We start from the raw sequence: 17,004 nt of genomic DNA on the forward strand, positions 1-17,004 counted from the left end.
GTTCTCCCTGTGTCTGTGTGGGTTTCCTCTGTGTGATTGTCTGTGAGGAGAGTGGTGTGTTCTCCCTGTGTCTGCGTGGGTTTCCTCCGGGTGACTGTGAGGAGTGTGGTGTGTTCTCCCTGTGTCTGTGTGGGTTTCCTCTGGGTGACTGTCTGTGAGGAGTTTGGTGTGTTCTCCCTGTGTCTGCGTGGGTTTCCTCTGGGTGGTTGTCTGTGAGGAGTGTGGTGTGTTCTCCCTGTGTCTGTGTGGGTTTCCTCTGGGTGACTGTCTGTGAGGAGTTTGGTGTGTTCTCCCTGTGTCTGTGTGGGTTTCCTCTGGGTGATTGTCTGTGAGGAGTGTGGTGTGTTCTCCCTGTGTCTGCGTGGGTTTCCTCCGAGTGACTGTCTGTGAGGAGTGTGGTGTGTTCTCCCTGTGTCTGTGTGTGTGGGAATCAAAACCTCCAGGTCCATGGAGCTGTGTGACTGAGACACTACCTGCTGGGCCACAGTGCTGCCCCCAATTTTTCATTTAATTACACTTTAATGTAAATTACTGCATATTTGTTGTAGTTACTGTGATGGACATGGGTTCAGTGCTGGAACTGACACCACAGCAGTGCACTGTAATATAGAAGTGTTGGAATGAGGCCTATCAGTGAAGACCTTTGGCACTGATAAGGCTTGTGTTTTGACACACTGTGGAGTCTGGTGCAATAATGCTGAAAAGTACAGTATCCACCACCTTCACCTTTTATTGGTTTGGACAGGAGCTGCGGCTGAGTGTGATCTCCCTGGAGGTGGAGACAGAGGGAGAGAGAGGGAGAGACAGAGAGAGATACAGTAAGCAAGTGAGGTGTAAATTAATGCTCTTTATCACTTCAGTTTTATCAGCACACGTTTTTTACGGACTGCACCTCGGATACAGTACATTAATAGAGGAGGAGGGGAGGAGGAGGCACTAGAGAGAGAGAGAGAGAGAGAGAGAGAGAGAGAGAGAGAATGAGGTATGAAAGAGAGTTCCTATGAGAAGATTGTTCTTTTTTCTTCAAGATGAGATTCAGGGAAGGATTTGCTCTTGAAATGTCCCAGATTCTCACGAAGTGGAGCAGCTCTGACACCTCGGTAGCATTTAGACTAGTGGTGCAGAGCTTAAACACAGCCCACCATAAAGACCAGGTCACTTATTATACAGCCCTGTTTGTCCTCCATCACACTCTGCCCAGCACTGGCAGCAGCAGTGTATCCTTCAGTACCCTTCACAAGCATTTGTGTGTGTGTGTGTGTGTGTGTTTGTGTGTGAGTGAGTGCATGTACATCAAGTTGCCCTTACCTTCAAAGTCAGTGCCTTTTGATCCTCTCTGGTGCAAATGTGTATGTGTGTGTGTGTGTGTGTGTGTGTGTGTGTATTCACATATGATACATGTTCAAGAAATGTATGTTCATGGACCACCCAGTGATTTCTAGTATGAATGACCATTAAATGAAAATTATTATTATTATTATTATTATTATTATTATTATTATTATTCATTCATTCATTCATTCATTATTTGTAACTCTTGTCCAGTTCAGGGTCGCGGTGGGTCCGGAGCCTACCTGGAATCATTGAGCGCTAGGCGGGAATACACCCTGAAGGGGGCGCCAGTCCTTCACAGGGCAACACACACATTCACTCACACCTACGGACACTTTTGAGTTGCCAATCCATCTACCAACATGTGTTTTTGGACTGTGGGAGGAAACCAGAGCACCCGGAGGAAACCCACGCAGACACAGGGAGAACACACCACACTCCTCACAGACAGTCACCCGGAGGAAACCCACGCAGACACAGGGAGAACACACCACACTCCTCACAGACAGTCACCTGGAGCGGGAATCAAACCCACAACCTCCAGGCCCCTGGAGTTGTGTGATTGCGACACTACCTGCTGTGCCACCGTGCCGCCCCCTGTTATTATTATTATTATTATTATTATTATGAGAACTATTTTTACACATGAAGAATTTCTATATAAAAGTGTACATATGGAATGTAAATGAACCCCACGTCTTGCTGTTATTTCTGACGTGTGTGTGTGTGTGTGGGTTCGTGGGTGTGTACACAAATTACTTACACTGAGGTAATCTTCATACAGTCACATTATGGCGATTTGTCTTCCATACGAGGGCAAAAATAAAGTCTCCATAATGGAATTATCTTCAGCTGAAGATGTGCTAAGTTTGGGGCTAGCGTTACTTATGGTTAAGGTTAGGGTATGTATCCAGTATTAAAATGTTTGGTGATATAATGCCCTCTAAATTGAAACTCTTTGTGTGTGTGTGTGTGTGTGTTAGTGTAATATTAAGGTGTAGAGGGACACTGCTCTGTTCAGTTCTGAATGTAGGCCAGTGGTACACACTCATACTATAATTATGTCAAAAAGCTCTTTGCAGGAGAAGGTGCTGATGAAACTTTATAGGGTACATTTAGAACAGTCCTCAGAATATTTTTTCTCCCAATTTACTGGTGTTTGATGAGTGAAATGTCACAGTTGTCATGCACAACCATCTAGAAAAATGCAGATTTTTTATGATGCATGTCCATTTCATTAACAGGTCACTTACATCAGTCACATTACTGAATTAATTAAGTGACACTGTACAAACCTAATGACTTTGAACTGCTCTCTCTCTCTCTCTCTCTCTGTCTCAGAATCACATTGTGTGTTTATTCTGCCTCCAGTGCTGGTCAGTGTCAGTAACATGACATCTGTGAGTTTTCCGTCTGATGGCCGACTGGCTGACCGAGACTTCTCTGTCAGGTGGGAGGCTGTGTATCCAGATGACATTGCAGGTACAGCACCTGCTTCTCTCACACAAACACACACACACGCACACACACACACACACACACAAACACACACATACACACACTTGCACTTCCTCTGTCATTCACTCACCTCAGGGTGAGTCCTGCTGAGACAGCTGTCTGTTCTAATAACTGTCAGTAATCTATGGTTAAAACATCACCTGTGTGTGTGTGTGTGTGTGTGTATGTGTTGCTTGTTTATGTGTATGTGTGTTTAGTATTTTGGACCAGATGTCCCCAGAATCATGGAAGACATAAACAGTATGATGTTGATTGAATTATTGGCTGTTCACCAATATAAAAAAAAACTCTGGAAATGTGATTGGTCAGGATAAAGTGCTCATTTACATATCACAGAATTAGTATTTGCAATTATTCCTTCATTCATTCATTATGTGTAAGCGCTTATCCAGTTCAGGGTCACGGTGGGTCCGGAGCCTACCTGGAATCACTGGGCGCAAGGTGGGAATACACCCTGGAGAGGCGCCAGTCCTTCATAGGGTGACACAAACTTACACACACTCACACCTGGGGACACATTTTTGAGTCACCAATCCACCTACCAACATGTGTTTTTGGACTGTGGGAGGAAACCGGAGCACCCAGAGGAAACCCACGCAGACACAGGGAGAACACACCACACTCCTCAAAGACAGTCACCCAGAGGAAACCCACGCAGACACAGAGAGAACACACCACACTCCTCATAGACAGTCACACGGAGGAAACCCACGCAGACACAGGGAGAACACACCACACTCCTCACAGACAGTCACACGGAGGAAACCCACGCAGACACAGAGAGAACACACCACACTCCTCACAGACAGTCACCAGGAGCAGGAATCGAACCCACAACCTCCAGGTTACTGGAGCTGTGTGACTGCGCCACCGTGCCGCTATTTGCAATATTGCAATTAAAAAAATTATATACCATGCAGCCCTGTTGTGTGTGTGTGTGCGTAAGTGTGCTCCTTGCAAACATAAACCTTTTAGTTACGTATAATTTTACAGCTCATTCGTTATGTCCATAGGTGCATCTATATATTGACTTCACTGCCAAAGGTCTCCCAGAAGTGCCAATGAAGGTTATGGAGAATAGACCACCTGAGCAGAGCTGTATGGAGCTTTCACTTTATAGTCTTTATTGCAGCTCTCCACTGGCTCTGTGCCAGACAGCTCCAGTATCAAGGCTAACAAATGACTCTCTAACTGCGCTGCCAAAACAGCAGGTTAGGGAGCCATATTTCAGCATAAATATAAATATAGCTGGATTTATTTCATTTGTTCTGCTTGCTCCAGCCTCCAAAGATTCTTTAAACTCCTCTCCCTGTGGCAGGAGCTGATCTGTATCTGGGGAGATATGTGTGGCCCAGCTCAACTTTGTCCCTGTAACAAAATATATATGTAATATTCTCCATCGCTTCTTTTAGTGCAGAGGTCACACAACAAGGACCACTATGAAGGTTCCATTTGAACAAACTCGGCTGGTTTATAGAAGTATCAGAGATTCTAAACTTAACCATTACATGGTGGCTCCCATGTAAGGGACCCACTCTGTGGAGATTAAACCAGTTTTTATATCTCATGTGACAAAGTTATAAAACAAACCTATTTCAAAGCCTAGTTAAAGCAACTCTAGGTGGTGTTATTACCTTCAAATTACAGCTTTAAAAATCATTGTGATGCTCCAGTGACATGTAATATGGAGAATAGCGCCTCTGTCACTGCTAATCCAGGCTCAGCACAGCAGAAACTGCACTATGTAACTTTTGGTGGAGGGTAGGGAACCATCTTCCTCACTCCCCCCTAGATTTCAGGGCAGTACTGTCAAATGTAATTACACTCTGCATCTATAGGGGGACCGTAACCTGGAGACTTAATTAATGAATGAATGAATGAATTAACTGTAGGGTGAGCCCCAGAGAAAAAATACCAAGTCTTACCCGATTTTCCACAGAGGTCCAAGGCTGTGGATGCTTCCATTGTGAGGACTTGGTGGTCATCAAATCAGAAAACTTACCTATGAACTACCCTCCCACCACAGAGTGGCAGTGGAGGGTGCAGGGCCCAAAGGGCGAGAACATAACACTGACGTTCGCCCACTTTATTGTAAAGGGGGCTGACTTACTATTAGGACACTGCATGGACAGCGTGGTCGTTTATGATGGATCACAGCCTGCAGCCAAGAAATACAGTCAGCAGGGGTTTCTTTTTTTAAAATACTTGATGACTAAACATATTCATCTTACTTAAGTGCTGTTTCACTTAAAAACTGTTTCTAACCTGGTGTCACACCCTCCTCCTGTCATGTCTGTTTTCCCTGCCATGTGCTCTCTTAGCACATGGCTCTGTTTGTTATTGTCCATGTCTCCACCCTAGTCCCGCCTTTGTTCCGCCTCCTCATCTGTGTCTCATTTGTTACCCTGCCCTCTCATTATCTGTTCCAGGTGTATCTTCTCTGTGTCTCTTGTGTCTCTCCCGTTTGTCGGTCATTTGTACTGTTTCGGTCCACGTTGTTACTTCTGTCATGTTATCAAGTCTGTCTGTCTCCGCTGTTTCTTCGTCATTGTTTTCCACGTTGTCGTTTCATTTCATTCTCCGAAGTCATGTTTCGCTTCCCTTGTTTCCATGTCATGTTGCTTAGTCCGGTCTGTCTGTCTCTGTCGTTTCATTTCCTATATCTTGTTGTAGTTGCCTGTCTTTGTTTTGTTATATTCTTTAAAGTTAAAAAATTAAAAGTTCACTGTTTTAATGTGTGCGTCCGCCTCCGTCAGTCCGCCCTCCGTGAATCGTGACACCTGGTTAATAAATAATGAAGCTCTGCTATTGTGTGTGTAATACGTTTACAGTCATAATCGCTTTGGATTACTGCTATGTTTGCCAAATGGCACAAAGATAAATGTATTTTTTACAATATCACAGGTCCTTATTGTGGTACCAAGATGCCACCGGTGATCCAGACAACAGGAAATGAGCTGGTGGTGCGTTTCCATGCCGACCTCCTCATAGACAACAAAGGATTCCGAGCATTCCCGGTAACACCCGTTTCCTTTTCACTGGACTTTCAATCCTTTTCTCCAAAGATTCAGTCAAAAAGAGTCAACTTCTTCAATCATTTTGCTCCACATTATGACAAAGACTGACAACTAGTGGTCTCGTTATATCAGAGCAAAATGGCCACTCCCGTACTATTTCCTCAAGTGTGCAAAGAAGCACATTAGAATCTATATGGCATGTAATCTACACCTGTGGGAATTGGACTGGCGTTTAGCTGCTTTGGTGACTCTACGTTTGTGAGAAGACCTTGTGCTCATCTGGGTCTCAGGTGGCCTTGCCTGCTCACAGTTAGTGTGTGTGTGTGTGTGTGGGTGTGTGTGTGTGTGTGTGTTCCGAAGGTGAATTCTGCAGGACACAATGAATGCATCCTGCATTACAGAGAGAGAGAGTAGAGGAGCGTAGAGGAGAGAAATAAAGAGAAAAACAGGTGGAGACAGAAGTGGACAGAGAAGGACAGTAAGAGAGTTTTTGTAAACTAAGTGTTGTAAAATACAGTAAGAAAATTGTGTGAAATTTCCATGATGAATGGACCAATAGAAATGCTCAAAAAAAGGCAGACAGACTCATGAACACTGAGCTACCATACAATTTTAGTGATCTTTTGTAAGGAACAGAGATTTCGTCTCTGTTGTTATAACAATAGACTGGTCATTCTAATATCTAATCACTTTTCCACTGCATGGTCCCCACTCTACCCGACTTTAAGCTGTACTCAAATGTTGCTTTTCCATTAGGCAAATCTGGCGTCTGGTCCCTGAAACTGGGTACTTTTTTAATATCTGCTCACTCGTGGGACTGACTGTGACTGTGATGTGTAAACCTTGAAGAGTGTTGATAGGCCAGAAATGCAGACATCCAGCACACACTTGTTTGTAAAACCTCCAAGCTCCAGTACAAATCAAGTAGAAACTGTTTTTTTCTGTCTCACCACAGCAGCTTGTAAAATTACACTCTGGTCTTTTGAAGAAGCACAAACGTTCCTTATGTTGGTTCCAGATGAAAGAATCCGCAAGAACTGGGCGGTGTTCAATCCCAAAATACACCAACAACACACAAATGACACATATGACCAGTGGCACTCAAAAGATTATAAGCTCTGAGAGGAACAGCTCATGAATCTGCCCTTTGACTTTGGTTCCATGTCCACTGCTCTCTGCAGATTGGCCAGAGACATGCGGAAGGCCTGTGACGCCCCCCCCATGGTCAACACTTGCATAGTGAATGGAGAGGCAGCCAGAGCTCACTTCTGGCCCGGGCAAGTGTCCATGTAACCATGGCCCGAGTCCATCACCTCCCGCCCATGTACACCTCACACTTCCCCTGCTCTGATAATGTTTATCCTGTGATACTCAGATACTGAGTTTCCGAGCACAGACACAAGGCTTATTCAGATCTACTGGAGTGACTGGTAATAAATCTCAGGCGACAGATCACACTGATCAGCACAACTCGATTAGGAAAAGATTACTCGGCTGGTTTATTACCAGCTCAGCTACAGTATATCATCAGTGCTTTCCAAGGTTGTAGCTTTCTAGGGGAGGAGCAAAGCAACTTGGATTTTTCTTTCCTTCTGCAGCAGCTATTATACGTCCAGACATTTGTGGCTTTACACCTCGACACAATTAGAGAGATCAGGTACTGATGTAGGGTGATTCATTCTGGATGACAAAGGCCACACCATCTCTCCAGGAGATGTGATTACATTACTCCACAGCCCAGTGCTGTGGGGATTATAGACCCCTCGTGCCAAGTGTGGCTGCTCCCATTGTGTGGCTTAATGCTTTCCTATGATGAATTTACAAGCTGTATACACCAGTCAGCCAAAATATTACTACCACCTCTTTGTTTCCCTCACTGTCCACTGACTGTATATGAACCTGCTTCAGTTCTACAGCTACAGCTACAGATTGTAGTCCATCTGTTCTTCAATGATCACCCATAGGACCACCACAGAGCAGGTATTTGAGTAATGAATATGGTCCACTGGAGGTCCTGACCATCGAAAATACAGGGTGAAATTGTGTGCAGAGCCACAGACAGACTACAATCTGCACTGGATTGTCAGTGGAGCTGAGAGAACGGACAGTGAGTGATGAAACAAGGAGGCAGTAGTAATATTATGGCTGATCGGTGTATGCATAATTGAAAACAAGCCTCAGTAAACCTCAAGTAGAAAATGACTGGGATATACAGGGTAGAAAATCTCAGGCTTGTCAGGAATGGTGGCAGGAGGTACTCTCCTGAGACACGCTATATTATACATCATAGCCTCATGCTTAAATATGAATGATCATGCAACAGCAGCCTCTGTCCTAATAATTCATACTTTGCTGATACTTTGTAGCACTTAAATCACCATTCCATAGGGAAAGTATACATTATTCTGAATTGTGTCTAGTGTTTTTCTGCACTGGTCAGCTTCTTTCTGCTCTGTCCCTCTCAGTTTCGCTATAAATTAACAGAGGCTAATGCTATGACAGCACCTGAAGGACTTAACGACCATCACCAATCATTGAGTCGATTCATTCTCTCTTAATAGTGTCCGCTAGCTGCTATTAGTTTATGAAGGCTGTTATGTTACCCTAACCTCATTGGTTATATCTGAGCTGTGTTATATACGCACTTCTTTCAAAGCTTTGGCCTGACTCCAAGCCGACCTTCGCTCACATATGTGGTGGGACGCTCATCCATAAACACTGGGTCCTGACAGCTGCGCACTGCTTCATCGGGTACAACCAACGTCCTCTAGCACTTACCCATATTACTCCATATTCTTGTAGACTATTAGTATTATTAAATCTCTTATCCATGATGTGGCATAGTGGCTAGAATTACTGATGTATGCATAGATTTGCTTGAGGCAAGGCAAGGCAAGGCAAGTTTATTTATAGAGCACCTTTCATACAGAAGCAATTCAAAGTGCTTTACAGAAAAAGAAATTACATTAAAAGCCAGAGTAAAATCATAAATTCCAATAAGTGGTATGGGTATAAATGAGGGTAAATTTCAGGGTTCATGGGTTTTTTTTTATGCTTTATTAATGATGATGTGTGGGCTCAGTGATGCAGATCAGTTGCATTATATTTTCACCCATGTTCCTTAATATGCTTATTATATTAAAGAATCCAAAACAATAACAAAACAAAACAAAAAATTTTTAAATAAAAAGAAAAGTAATGAAGGGAGATCTCTGAATTTTGCACAGGACTGTATATATCTATACTTAAGTTTTGACTCTGTGTTAGAGCTGTGTATGTATTTTTAATACGTGTATATGTTATATTTTATTCAGTATAATTGTGTGTGTGTGCCTCTAGTTATGTAGATGAGCTATGGAGATGGCAGATGTATCTGGGCAAACACAAACTGACCCTGTCTGAGCCTGGTCAGCAGTGCTTTGGCGTTCTTGGCCTTTACTGCCACGAGGGCTTCAGGTACCCCACTGCCCCCGCCATGGAGTTTGACATCAGTCTGGTCCGTCTGGATGGAGAGGTGACCCCCACTGACCACATCCACTTCGCCTGCCTGCCGCCTGTCAAGGAGCTGCTTCCACAAGGAAAGAGATGCTATGCTAACTGGCTGGGGAGATGTTTCTCTTGGTAAATAATGCAACAAACCTGTGCATTAAATGAAATGAACAACAGTGAAATATTTACCACAGAGAAATCAAACCTCTTTAAAATGGCTGACACACAATACACTGTAGTTCAGTGTTTAAACTCGAACAAATCCATGCTACGCTCATGCAGTCGTTCTTAACAATGGCTCAGGAGAAGACTTGCTCTGTATTTTCTGGTGTTTTCCATGCTCTAACAAAGCTGATGCAGCTAATCTAATCATTAACAAGCTCTGTCTCCAGTGATGCAGTGCTAGAGCTGAAGCACTATGCTAATGTTAATGCTAACCCAGTGTCGTATGAGGACCCCACTGCAAATGAGGCCTCAGCCTCAGCTGGGTTTCTGTGTGTAAATATATATTTGAATTGAATTGACATTTATAGATTTCCACAGGGCATTCTTCAATGACCAATCACGTGGGTAAAATAGGTATACCCCCCCACCCCACCCCAAACACACACTTCCTCCACTTTATGAGTTTAGAGCATTACAGGGTCACAGTGCCATCTGTTGGTTAATCGGTGCTAAATCAGCTGTTCAACGAGGGGAATGGCATTCCTTTTAGCATTCATTTATTTATTTGCTTGTTTAGTTCTTGCCTAGTGACAAATGTGCCATAGTGAGCTAGTTTTCAGCTGCCCCAGATGCCTTATATATTAATCCATAAACATATACTATATATATTTTATATATATATATAAGTGGAAATGCACATGAATTAACAAAAATGTTATTTCTTTTCCAAATTAACTCTATTCAATTGCCCCAAAGGTCTGATTTTCAAGCTGTAAACAATACTTTTGTTGCTAGCTAGCTAGCTATTGTGAGCTAATATGTTATGGCACTTTTACACTGTGTGGTATTAACTACTCTCTTCTCCGCTTTTTTGCTTTTCTGTAAGGCAAGTTTGGTACCTGCAACCAGGCATTTTTGTATCTGCTCACGTGGGGTTCCAAGCAAGCCAAATAAGGACCAAACCGTGACGTGTAAAGCTTGTAGAGTGCTGATTGGCTCAGAGAGACTTCTCACTCTACATAACACATTGCATCAGAACAAGCCATTTGTAAAATCTCAAAGCTACAGCAGTGACTCTTCCCACTCACAATGGCAACTCGTGAGATTACACCTTGGTCTTTTCACCTTGGTCTTAAATGGGCAGTGACCATGTTTTCTCTTTTCCCATCAGGAAACTTCTTAAAATCTCCAGAGGCTGAGACTTAAAGAATCACTAGGTGGCTCTTCCTGTTGTTCCCTTTGAGATCTGTAAGAAAACTGGTGGTCCCAGGTCAAATCCTCTATGATCTGTACTGGATACAATCAACCCGATGAACTCAAGGCCATGTGTCTGGTGTGTGTTTGAACATCTACAGAAATCACAGCTTAACCCTTTACTGCACTACACTCTTAAAACACAGTGATTACTGTGTGTGTGTTCTTGTTCTCTTTTTGGAACAGGGGGACTCAGGTGGGCCCTTTGTGTGTCAGGGTGTCCCCTCTGAACCGTTGGGCAGTCAATTGCATCACAAGCTTTGGACCCACTGGGTGCATAATGAACAAGAAGCCCAGTGTGTATATTAGGTGTCTTAAATAAGAGTATAATTACATATTAACAATATATCCAGTGACAGTTTATAAGTCATATATTCACCGTTACAGGTTTATTACAGATGTGAGTAGACAATTATAGTTGAGTATTTACTAGTTGTGATATTTGTGATAGTTACTAAGCTATCGCATGTAATAACACAATTAAAAACTTAGAAACTATCATGATACTTAGGTATGAATCAGAAACACATGGGTACACATTGTTGTGACAGATTAAATAGCATTTGATGTCACACAATTGCAAACATGCGCTAATGATAATTTTTTAAGTTTAAAATGACCATGCTCAGACTGTGGTGTGTTCTCCCTGTGTCTGTGTGGGTTTCCACCGGGTGACTGTCTGTGAGGAGTTTATGTTCTCTCCCTGTGTCTGCGTGGGTTTCCTCCGGGTGACTGTCTGTAAGGAGTGTGGTGTGTTCTCCCTGTGTCTGCATGGGTTTCCTCCGGGTGACTGTCTGTGAGGAGTGTGGTGTGTTCTCCCTGTGTCCGCGTGGGTTTCCTCCGAGTGCTCGGGTTTCCTCCCACAGTCCAAAAACACACGCTGGTAGGTGGATTGGCAACTCAAAAATGTCCGTAGGTGTGAGTGTGTGAGTGAATGTGTGAGTGTGTGTTGCACTGGCGCCCCCTCCAGGGTGTATTCCCGCCTTGCCCCCAATGATTCCAGGTAGGCTCTGGACCCACCGCGACCCTGAACTGGATAAGTGCTTACAGATTATGAATGAATGAATGAATGTATAAGTCATGGAATCAAATTTGGACTGAATCAAATCAGTGAATCACATCTTAAAGAATCACAGATGATATGATCTGAATCAATGTAGATTTCCAACATTATTCTTCATCTCACAATCCTTTTCCTCACCTCTGTCTCTGTGTTTATTCACAGCTGTTGTTGAGTATACTGGAGAGTTTGTCTGTGAGAAAGGAGAGCTCCAGTCACCCAACTATTCGAATAGTTATCTTAACCAGGCAGCCTGTACCTGGACCATTTCCAGCACCTCAGCCAAGAGCCTCCACATCATCTACACTCACTTCGAGCTGCAGGTGATCAGCGTCCTGGGCAAAGGTGTGGACTTTGTGGAGGTCTTTGATGCTGCAGGAAAAAGTCAAGGTTGGAAGAGAAACCCTGTACTAATGAGAGAGAGTTTAGAAAATATTCTGATGGATGATTTGAAATTTTAGAAGCAGGAATCAGCTAAAATGATATCCCCTTCTAAAGTTTCTTATTTCTAACACTCGTAAGTACATTGCACATTAGCTTTATTGTATACAGGTTTATCAATTATAGTTATTAAGTAATATGTCTTAATATTAGTTACTTAATAGTAAGACTAGGGGTTAAGGGCAGAAGAAGCACTATCCTCTGAAAACAGGACACTCAAAGTGCAGAAATGATCTACAAATAACAATAAATATTATTAGTCCCAAAATGGCCTCTTGTATCACATCGTATGTGCCTTATTGCCTCTGAAGTGCAGCACCATCTGGTGGTGAAAAGGTGCACCTTATAAAATCTTGCTTTTTCATTGATTCCTGCTCAAGTCAGTTCTGCAGCTTTGTGCCACCTAAGTTGACCATCACTGGAGACAAAGCTGTTTTCTTCCGCACTGACAAGGCAGGACAGGAGAACGGTTTCCGTGGTTACTGGACCACCGACCCTACTCTTTTTCCCACGTTGCCCCCTCTGCCATCCAACCCATGGGACAATGTGACCATTAGTAAGTGTCTCCTAACAGTTTTATCTTATAACTCAGCTACTGCATATTACTCTTTTTTGTATGTTTTTTAAAGGAACACTCTTTTGTATTATGTTTACTGTGGTTCCTCCTAGAATGGCCGTCAGTATGTGGGAGTCCAGCAATCAGTCCCATCACTCCAGTGTGTCAGAGTGGTAAATGGAATGGAGGCTAAGCCTCACTCCTGGGCATGGCAGTTGTCCATGCAGGTGAGAACTCAGGATGACTCCAATGGTTTTACACCAGATAAGCACCATCTCAACTCAAGTCTGAACGGTCCTTCTGAAGTGTGTGTTTCAGTGGCCGCCATCACATCCCACCAAGAATACAAATACAACGGAAAAAAAAGTCCTCAATGACATTGCCTTAGTGCGACTGGCCCAGCCCGTTACCATGATGCCTGAGATTAGCCCTGTGTGTCTACCAACCGCAGAGACTCTTCTGCCCGCTGGACACATGTGCTATGTCACTGGCTGGGGAGATGAGAAAGGTCAGAGAAGGTCCTAAGAAATGACATAGTCCAGAAACTGACAACACAGCAGATTCAAAAGAGCACATTTATACAATAATAAGGTCTGCCAAAAAAGCTAGTATGCTACTGTCACAAACAATTTTTATTGCCATCATGCTAGCTTCTGGATTTTATTCATTATTTTATTCATTATCATTCAGTGTTAACTGATGTTTTTCTCTGAAAACAATTCATACTGGAGCGAAATCAAATGAAGTGTGTATTACTCAGTGGTATGGAGGATGTAGCCCAAAAATGCTACAATATTTTACCTCACACGGCTAACAGTGAATGTAAGCTAATGAAGAAAAAGTTATCCTACCTTCTTTGACATCATATTAGCCTTTATTTTCATTCATTATTTGTGATGGTATTATGGCTAACAGAGATATATGCTAGTAAATATCAAGTAACATTCTGCTTTTTTTTAACACCACTATCTTATATCCATTATTAGCCATGTCAAGAAAGTTTCTTCTACTTTCTTTGACAGCAGGCTAGCTTTTATCTTCATTAATTATTAGCGATGACATGATGATATGTTTTTATGGCTAACAGAGATATATGCTAGTAAATAACATTCTGCTTCTAACATGCTAGCTTCTATCTTATATTAATTATTAGCCTGTCAACATGGCTAACTGGGAATACAGTCTGGTTAAAAACTAGCAATATGTTCTAATTTTTACTAGCGATGTTAGCATTTCCTTTGAAAATAATCCAAAAAAATGAGAATATCTATTACTCAATAGTAAGCAGGGTTTGCTCTATAACACAAGTGGGTGCAGTAAGCTTTGTCTACCTACAAATAAATCAAGGCCAATTTAATGGCCATATAAAGTAGTGAATTGTCATCCATCAGGATCTAATTGCTAGTGCAGCAGTCTGCTCCATTTGTAGCCTTTGGGTTTTACTTACTGTGGTGGTTTGATGGTGTGTGATGATGTGAGACTGCATCTGTTGTGCTGAGCTGAATTAATAAACAGCCTGTAAGCCATCAGACGCCACCTGGCTTTATAATGGCTTTATGTGCTAGCCTGCAAGATTCTGTTTTATAAATTATTTTGTACATACATTCTAATTCATCCCAAATTAACAACTCTGTTTATTCACAGCCGATTTAACTGTCAATAAAGTGTCTTTAACGTGGTACCTCACCATTTTCAAGTTTAAAGCTAGTTAAATTCCTTGTGGTGATAGGTCTTAACGTTAAATATTTTTCTTTTTGTGGTGATATTGTTTTGTGGTGAGTAGGGCTGGTTTTATCTTTTTCTTTTACTAGTGAATAAAGAAAGCTAATATCAATGCTAGGACCGCTGATATTGTATTGTGACATTATCATAAGAATCAATGGTGAATAACAAGCTAAAAGCTAAAGTTAGAATCTCGTTATCCATCAATTTTCTTATGCTTAAAAAGATATAAACTTGTCTCTGGAATCCACTTTGTACTGAATAAAGGCCCGCTGTTTAATTCGTTGTTTCATGAAACAGATCCACTAAAGCTTGCATGGGAGGAGACCAGTGGTTCGGCAAGCCGTCAGGATTGGGTGACACCACAGGGATTCCGAAAGTTTATATTTGAATGTATCTGCCTTATGCATTATAGTACAGTGTACAAGTTAAAGGGTGTTGTTGAAGCAGCACTCTCTGTGTCATCTGAGCAGTTAAACCAGGCTCCTCTGTTAATTGTGCCATATAAAACATGCAGTAAACCCAGCTATTGGGCAGACACAGTCCGGCCCTCTGTGATCTGCGCTGGTTTTGAGAAGCCTGATGAGCTCGTGTCTTCCTGCCAAGTATGGAAAATAACAGATTGATATGAATATGCAGGAAAATGGTTACAGTCTAATGTATCTGTATCATTTGAGTACTTTTTATCAATGGATAATATATAGGGGGATTTTAAATTTAGATACATACTTGTGTTATTTTCAAAGGTAACAAAGTGTAGCTTGAAAGCAGGAATGGCTCCTTCCCTCTTAAAATGGAATGGCACACATTTTTCAAAATGTACTCTTAATTCAATTCAGATTTAATGTGTTTTTTCGCAGAGAAACTTTTGAATTCATATTTTTTTACAGTGGTTGTCGAAGGTGCTTTTCAACACAAATTTGTAGTAAAATTATTCTAATTAAATTTTTAATTATTCATTTCATTCATTCATTCATTATCTGTAACCCTTATCCAGTTCAGGGTCGCGGTGGGTCCAGAGCCTACCTGGAATCATTGGTCGCAAGGCGGGAATACACCCTGGAGGGGGCGCCAGTTTTTCACAGGGCAACACAGACACACTCACTCACACATTCACACCTATGGACACATTGAGTCACCAATCCACCTACCAACGTCTGTTTTTGGACTGTGGGAGGAAACCGGAGCACCCGGAGGAAACCCACGCAGACACAGGGAGAACACACCAACTCCTCACAGACAGTCACCCGGAGGAAACCCACGCGGACACAGGGAGAACACACCAACTCCTCACAGACAGTCACCCGGAGGAAACCCACACAGACACAGAGAGAACACACCACACTCCTCACAGACAGTCACCGGGAGCGGGTATCGAACCCACAACCTCCAGGTTACTGGAGCTGTGTGACTGCGACACCTACCTGCTGCACCACCGTGCCGCCCTATTTTTAATTATATTAAGTTTTATTTTTTAATCTCACCCACCTACACATGTCTTTGTCATGGTTTTATATGTGACATCAGTTGTGGTACCAATGATATTCATATTTCAGTGCTTTGATAACTCTTGTTTATATTCACATTGATACCTACAACTGTTATTATACTTGTTATTATAAACTTTGTCAACTATTTGCATAAGCATGTTTTTTTTGCCAAAGCAAGAGCTGAAGCTTTTAAACAGAAAAATGTCAGAATTGTGAGTAGCTCCTCTGCTTTGACCCGTCGATGACAGCGCAGCCCACTGTTTAGAGCTGCTCCCATTCAGTCATCTTTCAATAAATGCAAAAAAACAAGGGGAAACTGTCAGAAACTGTGATGGAAGGTTTAGTGGTGACAGCAGTGGTAGGAGTCTTGACGTTGAAGAACAAGTGCAGATAAAAACAAGTGTCAGGTCCCCTCAGTCTCATAGGGCTCTACAGTGTTACATAAGCTGCCACAGCCCCTCATGATCGAGCCGTGTTATATAAACTCTGTGAATTGTTTGTGGTCACAGACCCACAGAATGACTGTGGCCCCCTGTTTCAGACGTCCTGTACCCATTAGCGTACTTTGCTTCATTTGTGAATAATGGGGATCCGAAAGCTCGTTTGGTAAGATGTGACAGACTTGAGTCTACTCCAGAAACTGTATGTTTTGGATTTGTGCTGTTGAGGCTGCAGAAAATATAGAAAAATCAGAGGCCAAATTTTGTCCAGTTTTTTACATCTGCTTGCTTGCGACCTCACTTCAACCCTTTCTTTCCTCTCTCTTCTGTACCAGGGTGACTCAGGGGTCCACTTTCTTGCCGTCCCAATGGCAGTGACTCTGTGTGGGGGGTACACAGTGTGGTCAGTTCCGGTCCTTCTGGCTGCATCATAAACAAGAAACCACCACTGAGTGTCTGCATTCAATCACTGGATAGAGGACAGCATCAAATGGTACATTTTCAGAACTCTGCAGCTGAG

The 17,004-nt window shown here is 42.6% G+C and overlaps 1 protein-coding gene across 1 annotated transcript in view; it reads left to right on the plus strand.

Moving 5' to 3' along the window:
* The window catches only part of zgc:154142 (uncharacterized protein LOC555481 homolog), a 38,216-nt gene extending 24,859 nt beyond the window's left edge, over positions 1-13,357 (plus strand). Inside the window, 19 exon segments of the mRNA XM_066678288.1 lie at positions 1,029-1,227; positions 2,674-2,814; positions 4,790-5,026; positions 5,755-5,867; positions 7,042-7,077; positions 7,080-7,175; positions 8,536-8,618; positions 9,207-9,462; positions 9,464-9,488; positions 10,408-10,430; positions 10,739-10,775; positions 10,778-10,854; positions 10,962-11,009; positions 11,011-11,086; positions 12,001-12,225; positions 12,588-12,612; positions 12,657-12,822; positions 12,946-13,059; positions 13,151-13,357. Coding sequence (XP_066534385.1) covers positions 1,029-1,227; positions 2,674-2,814; positions 4,790-5,026; positions 5,755-5,867; positions 7,042-7,077; positions 7,080-7,175; positions 8,536-8,618; positions 9,207-9,462; positions 9,464-9,488; positions 10,408-10,430; positions 10,739-10,775; positions 10,778-10,854; positions 10,962-11,009; positions 11,011-11,086; positions 12,001-12,225; positions 12,588-12,612; positions 12,657-12,822; positions 12,946-13,059; positions 13,151-13,357 — 2,184 coding nt within the window.
* Positions 13,358-17,004: the final 3,647 nt, after the last annotated feature.

The sequence above is a fragment of the Hoplias malabaricus genome, chromosome 8 (assembly GCF_029633855.1).
Source record: "Hoplias malabaricus isolate fHopMal1 chromosome 8, fHopMal1.hap1, whole genome shotgun sequence".
In the NCBI taxonomy this organism is placed as follows: domain Eukaryota; kingdom Metazoa; phylum Chordata; class Actinopteri; order Characiformes; family Erythrinidae; genus Hoplias; species Hoplias malabaricus.